General features: G+C 37.1%; 2 protein-coding genes across 2 annotated transcripts in view; one reads left to right on the forward strand and one right to left on the reverse strand.

The window, feature by feature from the left end:
- atraid (all-trans retinoic acid induced differentiation factor) overlaps window positions 1-1,432 on the forward strand; it is a 3,894-nt gene extending 2,462 nt beyond the window's left edge. The window contains exons 3-7 of the mRNA XM_015372437.1: window positions 77-145; window positions 591-662; window positions 747-868; window positions 961-1,061; window positions 1,150-1,432. Of these exons, the coding sequence (XP_015227923.1) occupies window positions 77-145; window positions 591-662; window positions 747-868; window positions 961-1,061; window positions 1,150-1,254 (469 nt within the window). The 3' untranslated portion in view covers window positions 1,255-1,432. The remainder of the gene's footprint in view (window positions 1-76; window positions 146-590; window positions 663-746; window positions 869-960; window positions 1,062-1,149) is intronic.
- Window positions 1,433-3,307: 1,875 nt separating this feature from the next.
- On the reverse strand, window positions 3,308-9,789 carry eif2b4 (eukaryotic translation initiation factor 2B subunit delta). Its single transcript, XM_015371760.1, has 13 exons — window positions 9,727-9,789; window positions 9,240-9,277; window positions 8,986-9,151; window positions 8,666-8,887; window positions 8,399-8,481; window positions 6,884-6,975; window positions 6,642-6,756; window positions 5,156-5,232; window positions 4,933-5,035; window positions 4,308-4,432; window positions 3,967-4,144; window positions 3,694-3,874; window positions 3,308-3,619 (listed from the first exon to the last, which is right to left on the reverse strand). Exons 1-13 carry the CDS (start codon window positions 9,746-9,748, stop codon window positions 3,420-3,422), a joined length of 1,602 nt encoding a protein of 533 aa, XP_015227246.1. The 5' UTR covers window positions 9,749-9,789; the 3' UTR covers window positions 3,308-3,419.
- Between the last annotated feature and the right edge of the window lie 1,798 nt (window positions 9,790-11,587).

Raw genomic sequence — 11,587 nt, forward strand, 5'->3', positions numbered from 1 at the left:
GTATGTATGTATGTATGTATGTATATGTGCGTGTGTGTTCCAAAGTAAATTGTGTCATAATTGATTTTTTTTTCAGGTTGGATTTATCAAATTGTTCACTGACTACAGTTGAAGACCTTTCAGGGGCCTCTGAAGTATTAATGGTGTAAGTACATTACAGTGCCAGGGAACGCTATTCATATCCCTTGGTTATTTTCACATTTTGAGCATTTTTCAACATACCGGTATTTGTTTATTGGAATTTTATGATATGCCAACAAAAACTAGTGCTTAAATGTAAAATCATACATGTATACATGCTATGGTAAGCAATGGGATATTTTGAAGTGCCGCTTACAGCTTTACACATCAAAATATTGAAACATTTTCAAATGTCTCTGTACTCTGTAGTTTCTGTAGTTTTTTTCTTATACTTTAGGATTTATTAAGTACTTTTTGTTGTTCTATTACATAAAACAGTAGTGAAGGTATTTAGTTGCATTCCTTCCTAAGACATATTTATTGCACTGAAAACAGTTTTTCACAGTTTTTATTTTGATTATCTGTCTTTGGTCTTGCATAACGGTTTTTTCTTTTTTTGTGGTTTAAAGAGATCTGTCACTGAATCCCATTGTCAACATCAGTGAAAAGGTCTTCTTAGGATTTCTGGACCTAAATTATGTGTAAGTGGTATTTAAGATTTCACATCTTGTCTGTATATGAATTGTTATGAACAATTTTTTTAACAGATTCAAATGCCTTTTTAGATTTTTACCAGAGGACATAGGTTGTCCGGGCGGGAACGTTTCATGGCAACAAGTGACAGTTGAAAAGGGAAGACGGTTTTGCAAGGGCCAGACAAACATGTGCAACCAGACAAGACAGATGTGTAAGCCATTTTTTGACCACATAAGCAAAAATTTAAACCTTTTTTTTTTTTTGCAATGCTGACCTTTGTTGATATGTATCTGGAATCCATAGCAATGAGCTGTCCGGAAAATTCCCTTTGCTGTCCTGATGGTCCTGGCTTCTTTCAGTGCAAATGTTCTGAAAGTTATCATGGATATAAATGTCTCCGACAGGTCAGTTAATAAAGCCATTTTTTTTTTCTTTATTTGTCATTCTTATGTTATTATGACTAACAAACAAATTTTTCAAACTTTCCTACAGGGTGACTTCCCACCCCTTAAGGTGTTTGGGCCCCTGGCAGGATCAACGGTTCTGATCTCCTTCCTGCTGTGGGTCACGCAGAGACGTAAAGCCAAATCTCTCTGAAGATAAGTTGCTTTTAATAAGACAAGAAACTGACTCCTGAAAGAGAAAATAATGCTGACAAAGCCTGCTGTGGCAGCATGCTCATTTGTAAACATTTTACAATGTTTTTTGTTGTTTTTTTTTCGGTGCCGCTTTGACAAAAAAAAAAAAACTGACGTTTTAAATATAAATGATGCAATGTGATTTTAGGAAAGAATACGTTTTAAAATATGATCTAATATCTGACAGGGATGATGACTATTATTGCCTCATTTTTATTCTAATAAACTAGACTGACAGATTTAAGTCATCTATGGATGACTTTTGAACAAGTTCTTATTGTGTGCTATTTTACACACCAAAAAAAGATTATATGCACATTTCAAAAAAAGAAATGCAAAAAGTTATTGCATGCTGACAGTGTGGTTTACTTTGGGGCATAAAACAGTATTATAAAATTTGAACCAATAAAAGCGATAGTTTGGTTGCACTTCAGTAACGATTTTAACCTTTTTAATTCAGCCGTATTTTGGTTCAAATGTACTCAGGTGGACAAACTTTTCAGTTATTTTATTTATTTAAAGTATATATTCTTTTGTGGCAGCCTGGGCGACCGCAGATTTGTACTTAATGACATTTTCTTGCAATAGTAGAATTGCCTTCTTGTCATTGTTGTCAATGGGGATGTCTTTTGAGGTTGATTGTTCAGAGTTCTCATGCTTCCTCCTGTTCAGGGTTTTAATAAAGATTTTAAAATATCAGCGTCCATTTTTATTTGCATTTTGAGAAATTGTATTACTTCATTGTTAGATTTTATAAGAGACATCACTACAAAAACGATCTAGAAATAAGTAAAACTTTCTTAAATCAAGTGTATTTACTCTTAATTTTAAAAACATATATAAATCTGACCAGCGTAGCCAAACTAGGCAATCTGAGCTGTTTGTGAAACATAATAGCCTAATCATTTGAAGCTGATGGGCGTAAAGGTTTAATATTTCCTTAACCGATACGACAGTATAACTTCACTAAATTCCCAATAGTACTGATTTCAATGCAGGGGATGAAAGCACAAGACCTCATTAGATTATGACTATTCTATCAATTCTACTTTATTCTCATAATATAAGAACCTACCAAAAACATATTCTCTTTGGTTTGGCCTTGATACTTCGTCGTACTTATCAGATGTTTCAGTCTTACCCAAAAATAAATCAGAAATATTACCCAGGTTTTAGATGATGGAATTAAGATTTACAATTTATCACTGCACCTGTGCAGCATGGTTTCTCATATTGCTAACAAATAAACTGTTAGTTTTCTGTGTCTAATTTGATCTCCGAGACTCTTGATGAGGGCTGCTCAGTGGATAGAACTGCCGCCTTGCAGAAAGAAGGTTCTGGGTTTGATTCCCGGCCCAGGGTCTTTTTTCTGCATGTTCTCCCTGAGCATGCGTGGGTTCCTTCCAGGTACTCCGGCTTCCTCCCACAGTCCAAAAACATGACTGTAAGGTTAATTGGCTTCTCTAAATTCTCTCCTTAGGTGTGAGTGTGTGAATGGTTGTCTCTGTGTTGCCCTGCAATGTATTGCCGACCTGTCCAGGGTGTACCCCGCCCTTAGACAGCTGGAGATAGGCACCAGCACCTCTCGCGATCCCGCTTGGGATAAGCGTGACGAAAATGGATGGTTCTTGATGATTTGTGAACTTTGAATACTAAGCTGCAGAATTCTTGCCCTTCTGGGTATAAAACAATTACACCATGTGTTTAAAGTAATCATGGTCTCCAAAAAAGGAGTATTCAAGCACCACTCCCTTGAATGCAGCAACCAAAGCATAACCAGTGTGTAAGAATATTCGTGTGCTTTTGAAGCACATGAGGATCATGTGCTGACTGTGGGGGAAAAAAACTACCTTTGTGCTTGTTTATAAGATCAGGTTTTTAAAATAAACCGTCTTTCAGAGCTTACATCCCATGCCATAGAGGACTACCTAAACATGTTCTTTAGATGAATTTATTTATATGTACCTTCTGGCATATTTCAGTCTTAAAAGAACCATAAAAAAAATAAATGAAATCAATTTAAAGGTTTTTGCCATTTCAGATATACATTTATTGCATGCTGAAAGAACGACCTTGCCCGTTTGTGTGCAAGCGTTCGAGCACACAAGCCGATATGGAGGACGATCACTGATCGACATTTTTGACCCGCAGCACCACGGGGACAGAAGTGCAGGGGATCATTCCCAACTCTGTAATGACTAGATCTACGAAATCAGGAGGCGTCACATCATACACAAGGTTCAGGAGACCCAGGGAGGACTCCTGCTGCCAGTTCTCCAGCTGGGTCCGCCCCTTACGCGTCACAATGAGGTCATCAGGGTCATCTGGAAAAAGACAATGAAGATGAACAGGCGACCCATCAAAATGTTGATAAGTTAGAACAAATGCATTAACATACCCAGTTCATTAGATACGAATGAGTCTGTCTGCACCCTCTCACAGAACTTGTAGGTCTCACAACAAACCAGCACAGGCACGTTAAAGGCTTTAGCCACTAGAGCTATTTGGGAAGTTCCCACCCGAGACATGACGTAACCATTGGCCAGAAGGGCATGTGCTCCCAGGAACACCTTGGACACCTAAAACAAAGGTAAAAAAGAACAACTTTTTATAGAGGAATGTTTGGAGTAACTGAAATGACACTAAAATATAATGGACTCTTCCTGATTACCTCTGGAAGGATATAGGATACAGCTGAGATTAGGACATAGGTGCAGCTGATGCCTCTCTGTACCAGCCGCCTCAGAGCCTCCCGGCCCTCTAGCCGAGGCCGGCTGTCTACAACTATAACACGAAACTTCCTTTTTTTCTCAAAGGCCTCACAGAGGATGTGGTTGACCAGGGAAGAGCTGACAGAAACACACAGAAAAATCAGGTCATGTAAAATTGGAGTAAAATGGTGATAAAAAAAGAAGAAATAAAGAAAGAAAATAACCATTTTTTTTTTTATAAACACTTAGGCTCAAAAAGGCAATTATCAAAATAATGAAAGGTCAGAAAGATGAGCCTTACCAGCCATAAATGAGGATGACATCACCATCACTGATCTTTTCTATGGAGGACTCTGCTATAGCTGTAGCAGCAAGATTGATCTTTTCATTGTACGAGTCGATGCATTGGAGCAGATGCTCTTTTGCCTAAAACAGAAAACACAGCTCTTGATTACAAATGAAAACAACCTGAGGATTTGTTGACCCTACACTCAACATCTCCCATCATGTTTAATCAACCGTTCCTACTGAAAAGGACGGCTGATACTGCGACCACCGTGTCTAAAGGTGGTGTATTCAGGGTAAATTAGGTATTTTTCAGGTGTTTCACAGTAAAACCTTCAAAATACCTGTTGTTAAACCTTGTTAATTAATTTATAGACAGAGCTTCGTAAAGTTGGGGGAAATCTGTGAGGCTTGTTCCTCCGGACTTGTTAAATGTTATACAATGCAAAAGCTCTGACATATTCCCTGGTACTGATTCTACTAATGAAAATGAACCCAGGTCTGTGATGGAAGAAGCGCTAATGGAGACATAAGGGCCCTGAACTGAGCCTACAGAGGAAAGACTGGAATAAAGAAGTGGGTTAGCAGCCTTATTGCTGTGATGTACATAGAAGTGGAAAAGTTTGCAGCCAAACACAAACCTCTTCCTCCTTGCACTGACTGGAAATATTGGAAATCTCCTTCTTGATGTATTTGATGGCGTTGCCCATGCTGGCTGAAAGAGGGCGACACTGATTCAAAAAACTGAAGGAAAAAAAAAAAAAAGAAAAGGCAAAATGTATTTTAGACAAAAAAGAAAATGATCAATAATCCTAGTTGAATAAAACGTAATTCAGACAATCGCTCTTTATATTTTTTAAATACCTAATGTAAGGTTTCAGCCTGTTGACCAGGTCTCTCGATAGCTCCTCATTGGGGGGTGTAGTATAGTCCCTTATTACCTGAGGAGGATGGCATAAAAAGTTACATTTTAGGGTCATCTTTGGGTTTTCCAGACTGGTTCTTCCTCGTGGGACCCGGTCGGGCCCAGCCCAAATGGAACGGTGGAATGTCGCCTCTCTGGGGGGGAAGGCAAGTCATTTTTTCTTAAAATAAGTGCATTTGTTCTTGGATTGAGGAGGTAAAAGAGACATTTTGCCAATGGAACAAGACATATTCCACTTAAAATAAGAAAACACAATTGCATTGTCTTACTTCAAGTGCGTATTATCAAATTATCTTTATTTTAAGAGTAAAAATACTCCATTGGCAAAGTTACCTACTCAAATTAAGAGCAAATACACTTAATTAAGAAAATGTAAAAAATATTTCTAGATCGTTTTTCCAGTGTGCGGTGAAGAGATGGCGGAGTGAAAAGGCAAAGCTCTTGATTTATCGCTCGGCCTACGTATCTAGCCTCACCTACAGTCATGAAATCTGGATCAGGACCAAAAGAATGAGATCCAGGATACAAGCAGCCAAAATGAGCTCTCTCTCTGCACAGTGACTGGGTATTCCCTTAGAGACAGGGTGAGAAGATCAGTCCTTCGGGAGGAGCTCCAATTAGAGCTGCCCGTCTTCCACATTGAAAGGAGTCAACTGAGGTTGCTCGGACATCTTTTTCAGATGCCCCCTGGCACATCCCACTGTGGGAAAGGCCTAGAGGATGACCCAGGGCCCGCTGAAGGGGGACTATGTCTCTCGGCTGGCCTGAGAGCAGCCTTGGGCTTCCCCCAGCAGAGCTAGAGGAGGTGTTTGTGGAGAGGTCTTGGAATCTCTGCTGAGATTGCTGAGCCTACGACCCAGTCCAGAAAGAAGCGGGGACGAGGAGTATGAGTTAAAGAAAAATGTCCGTTCAAAATGTTGGACTCAGAGGGTCAATATACCAAAAACAAAACCAAATGGTCCAGTTATGTCAAAAAATAAACCAATGAATACATCTCGAAGATAAACTAAAGATGTGATGTCAACAGTTTAATAAACATACAATGTAAAAGTCATGCATATTTAACTAAAGAAAATAGATTTAATCTTTTGTGAATTTAAAATGATCAAATCAATTACTACTATTTCCAGAACCTGCATTCATGGATGAATACCAGGTAGAAAACACTATCTTTTTGACTGAATCAAGTCAGAACACCCTGATTCTGGCGACATCTAGTGGTTCTTCATATAACTTAAGAAAAGAGGAGACACGGAGGATGTATGCAGTGTGCTTGGATATAACTACTCAAACCCCAAATAGTTCAGAGTGTCGTATTGCATTGTTACCATTAAATCACCACAGATATTACACTGTACTGGTGTTTAGCAGCGAATGAGCCTGAGAACGAAGACTGAGGACAGAGAATAGCATTTGGATCAGCACCTGTTTGAAGGCATGCAGAAGGGCAACTGAGCGAGCATTGGATCCCGCTACAATGCCCTGTGAATACTGGAGGCCCAGTCGAACAATAGCGGGATGTATCACCGTTGAAGGAATGCTGCAAACAATAAAACACATTCAACATTTGACTTATAGGTTTGAACATGGTGACAGCAAACTGAGATTTTTGGGAGCAAACTGAATAAATCAAGGCAAAAAAAAAAAAAAGCTACTGATGAGCTTACCTGAGCTGTTGTGTTAGCGGGGCTTTGCGGCTGTACTGGTGGAGATGAGAAAACAAGCTGACTTTGTAGCCATAGTCTGAGCGCAGAGGGATCTGAAACAAAGATGCAAAAATAAATAAATAAAAAATTACACTTACAGAAACTTGGAAAAATAAAGAAGCCAAAAAAACCAAAAAAAAAAAAAAAACAATCAGATTTTTCTATTTCCTCTGCAAACATAATTAAAACATGCTTAAGTGATTTTGCAGGAGACCTGAGTCCTGAGAAGCAAGAAGCTTAGATCGGTAAGCAGCACTGCAAAACAAAAATACTGGAAAAAATTTGAATACAGCCACATCCAACACACTAGTTATAACAATAAAAAACAACAAAAATTTATTAGCAAACATTTTAAAGGGTCTAAACTCGACGGCTTATACCTTTCTAGCTGAATTTTGCCCTGGTGTCTGGAAAACAATGTTTATATCATGACATGCAGTTCTAACTACCAGCGACTCTTTAGATCTACTATGAAAACAATTGTTAAACAATTAAAAGGTAGATTTGTTATGATATGACAACAAAACTAATACACATACTATTATTACTGTCTATCACTGATGATGGCATCAAATACAGAGCACCTTGCATCACTGGTCATATAGTTTTTATATATTGCCAGATTACAGCCACATATTTCACTGCATTTAATAGGAATTTTGTGTGACAGACAAAAAGTGGCACATCATTTATAGATCGAGGGTTTCAAATGTTTTCACAAATGGAAAAAGTTACAGGCAAACATTTATACATTTGTCCCGATGACCTTGGTTCCCCTTATTTTCACTGCAATCAATTGTCCTGGAAAGTCTCAATAGACATTTGTTGAATAATATATGATAATATATACATTAATTTGTGGAGGAGAGGACAAATGAGGCTTATTGTAGGATGCTAGCTTTGATGGAAAACTAATACCCAATACTGGTCAAAACACACCCGTAGTATTGGGATAACATGGCAAAGCTTCTGTCTTGTTAAGGGGAACCTTTTCATTACAAGAAAAAAAAATCAAGCTGACAGGAATATGGATGGGGCTAAATAAGCAATCTTGAAAGAAGACCCGTCAAGAGCTGCAAAAGACTTTAGGTTAACCCTTCAGCTGGACAATTACACTAAACATGCTGCAATAGACTGGTTTCAATACGAGCATATTTATGTTTTAAAGTAACTCATTTAAAGCCCCATCTTTAATTTGATAAAAGGCATTGTTGGACTAAAAAATAAAACAAATATGTTGGTGGATGCTTTTGATTTTTTTTGGTAAAATATCTGACAACCATATACAATTTTTCCTCCACTTAATGATGCACCACTTTGCCTAAATCTATCCTAACTTTCAGGAACATGAAATAAAGTTTGTAGCTGTAAGATGGCAAATGAGAACAATTAAAAAAGTGTGAATACTTTCACAAGGCACTGCTCCTGACTTGATTGAATTTCTTTAAACAATTTATAACATTGAATCCATCTGACCTGTTGTCTTTCCAACTTCTTTGCCAGTTTCTTTAAAACTTCGGGATTGTCGACTTGAATGTGTTCTGGGAGCCTTTTCACCACTAAAAAACAAAGCAAAACAGTCAAATCTATTTTTACTCAACCTAAAAAAATGAGCAAACATGATTCTGCCTCAGTTGGATAAATGTTATTTTATCTCCTCAGATCAACTATACAGTTAAACTTCAGTCAAATCGGTTAACTGCTGTGATAGTTTATTTTTAGTTTGTGGGTATAAACTGTTACCTGGCTGCAGCTCACTCGTGACTCCTTTGGGTTTGCTTGCAGCACCTTGCTGTCCAGGTTCTCCTTTCTTGCCCTGTTTACTGGCTCTCTCAGCCTCTTGCCTGGCTCTCCGTTCAGCTTTCAGTTCAGCTTTACTCTTAGCAGGCTTATCTGTGGGGGTGGAAGCTGGGCTGGGAGCATCTGAGGCAGGCACAGAAACTGGAACAGGCACTGAGGAAGGAGCTTGAGAAAAGAACAACACATTTAAGGATAAAAGAGTGCTTACAGAGGGCGCTTAAGATTTTAAATATCACAGACAAACATCCCGGAAGTAAGTTTACTTTTCTGAGCTGTGGATTGTGTTGAAGGCTGTGGTGCTGAAGCCGCTGAATTGACAACCTTCTCTTCTGAAGCCTTTTCCTCCTTTTTTTCTTTGTTTTTCTTCTGCTGTTTCTTCTCCTTCCTCAGCCGCTGCTTCTCCTCTTTGGTCAGCTCTTTCCCTTCAATCTGTTTTAACATTTCAGGATATCGTGTCACCACCCCAGCTAACTAACACCAGGCTGTAGCAAGTTTAAAATGACGAAAGTTAACCAACCTTCGCACGTTCGATGCCATCATTCTTGTCATTTCCATCTGCAAAGAACAAAAATCAGAAATAAATAATTAAATTAGCTGTATTAAGATGAATCAGATGGCCCTGATTAATATATATGATGTTGTTAAACACCTTAATTCCCCAACTTTATAGAGTGTTAACATATTTTGCAGTGGAGATTTTCATCCATGATAAAAGCCTTGCATTGTTACCTATTATTATATATATGAAGTATCAATAACCATTAAAGTATAAGTATAAAGAAAATGATGCAACACCGTTACAATGTCTAATATTAAACTACACTATCTATGCTAACGTTAGCAATACTTGCATCTGGAAATTATGAGTCCGTTAAAGGAGGAAACTGCGCCTAATTAAATCTAGAAGACTAGCAACATTTTACTAAAATAACAAAAAGGTTAAACCGAACAAAAACAGCGCAGAAATGATCAAATGAGCAGCTTTTACACATTCCTAAACTCACCTGTCACACGGCTGTCGGCCATCTTTACGATACGCCTTCACTTCTTCTGCTGCGGCAAAAACCGTGTTCGGCCCACAGCGTCCTCTTGTGGAAGCACAGAAGCTTCACTCTAATTCAACAACTTTTTTTTTTCTTTCATATTACCATGGTGTGTGCTTTTGCTGTAGTTTTAACACTTGCCAACTACTCATCATTCATCCATGCACTTTATATGTATATTCAGCGTGTGTTTAACAGAAGTTCAGATTTAGAAAGAAAAATAAGCGCAAAGTAAGTGGATTGGAGCATAAAACAGACAATTGGAGCATAAAACAATTTTGACAAGAAGAAAAACAAAAAACATTTAAATTAAAAGAATAAACCAAGGAGGAGAACATATAAACAATTAGAATTAATCTGCTATTTACCATTAATGTCACATACTTAAATCCAGCAATCACCTAATGTTCAAGCAAAGCTAAGCCAACATTGTAAAAGTTCTTTTTTGGAATGTCAAACTTGAGTCTCAACATCAAATTTTTTTTTTTTTTTAAACCCAAAGACATTTTTAATCAAATACACTAATGCTGGAAGTGCTTCTTGGTCATTTATGATACCAGCAATAAGGAGGTCCTTGGTGCAATTCTCATTTGGCGATTTTCTTTTTTTTTCTGTCCATTTGTGAGTTTTCTATAATTATTTTTTTTTTCACTATTCACAGACAAGACATGTATATTTGAAACATTTGCAGGTTTAATTGCTTAGAGGGGGCTATGTTTGTTTATTTTAGTTTTTGTTTTTAAAATGTAAAAAATGTTAGTATTTGTTTTTTTTTTAAAAACCTGTGAGCTGTCCAGTGTGTGAACAATTCCTTCTCCTACTTTGCCATTAAGCCTGGCGATTAATACACTAACCCATTTGAGCAAAGGCACTGAATAAATGAATAATCCTTTGAAATATAATAAACAAACATTTAAAAATGTAAGACATTAAACGTCTCCTGTTTCTTTATTTGACAGTTGAAATTGTCTTCAATAAATGTAATCTGGTCCTTGTGTATTTTATCCCATTTTATTCATATAAAACCCCTTTTGATACCCATTGAACCAATCGTTGAGAAAAACTGTCACAAAAAATAAAATATTCTCCATTTGTTCTAAGTATATTAGGATGTCGCATGACCTAACTTTTAGAAATAATTGTTTTAGACTTAAGGTGTACGCATCATGTCTGAACATACATTAGAAGTGAAATAATATAACTAAATAGATATAAACTGAAGCAGGAATAGAGTTTTGAATTCATTTATGTTTACCCTCATAATTTCAACATTTTTGGACAGTTTCTTTCAACAGAGACCACAATCTTTGATTGGCTTGATTGACAAATTATGAGTTCATTTTACCGGTGCTCTCCAAGGTACTGATTCAAACTTCTTCTATCCTTAGACATTTTATTAAGTAGAATAACTTGTATTTTTTCTTTTATAAGGGCGTTTTCACCATATTAATGTTTTTTTGTATGTACAGAATTAAATAAGACATAGAGAATAATGTAGTGTGAATAGAAGCCATGAGTCTTAGAAGACGATTCTGCTTTTTTATATTGTCAATGGTTAAGTTTGGTTAACTTTAATAGAGATTTTCTACCCTACTTATCTTTATTGCTTTTTCTAAGCTCATGTGATGCCCTGAGTGATGCTTTTGCTCACTGGGAAAATATTCTCTATTAGCACAGCAAAGTTTTCTGTCTGTCTAAAGATCTTTTAACATTTTTGTATTAGTGATGACCAACATGTTTCTTGTCTAAACAGGTAAAACATTTTTGCAGCAGATATCTGATTTGGTCGTAAGGGAATATTTCTATTTTGAAAAGATGTGAA

Source organism: Cyprinodon variegatus, unplaced genomic scaffold, assembly GCF_000732505.1.
Source record: "Cyprinodon variegatus isolate N-32 unplaced genomic scaffold, C_variegatus-1.0 Scaffold4, whole genome shotgun sequence".
Classification (NCBI taxonomy): Eukaryota; Metazoa; Chordata; class Actinopteri; order Cyprinodontiformes; family Cyprinodontidae; genus Cyprinodon; species Cyprinodon variegatus.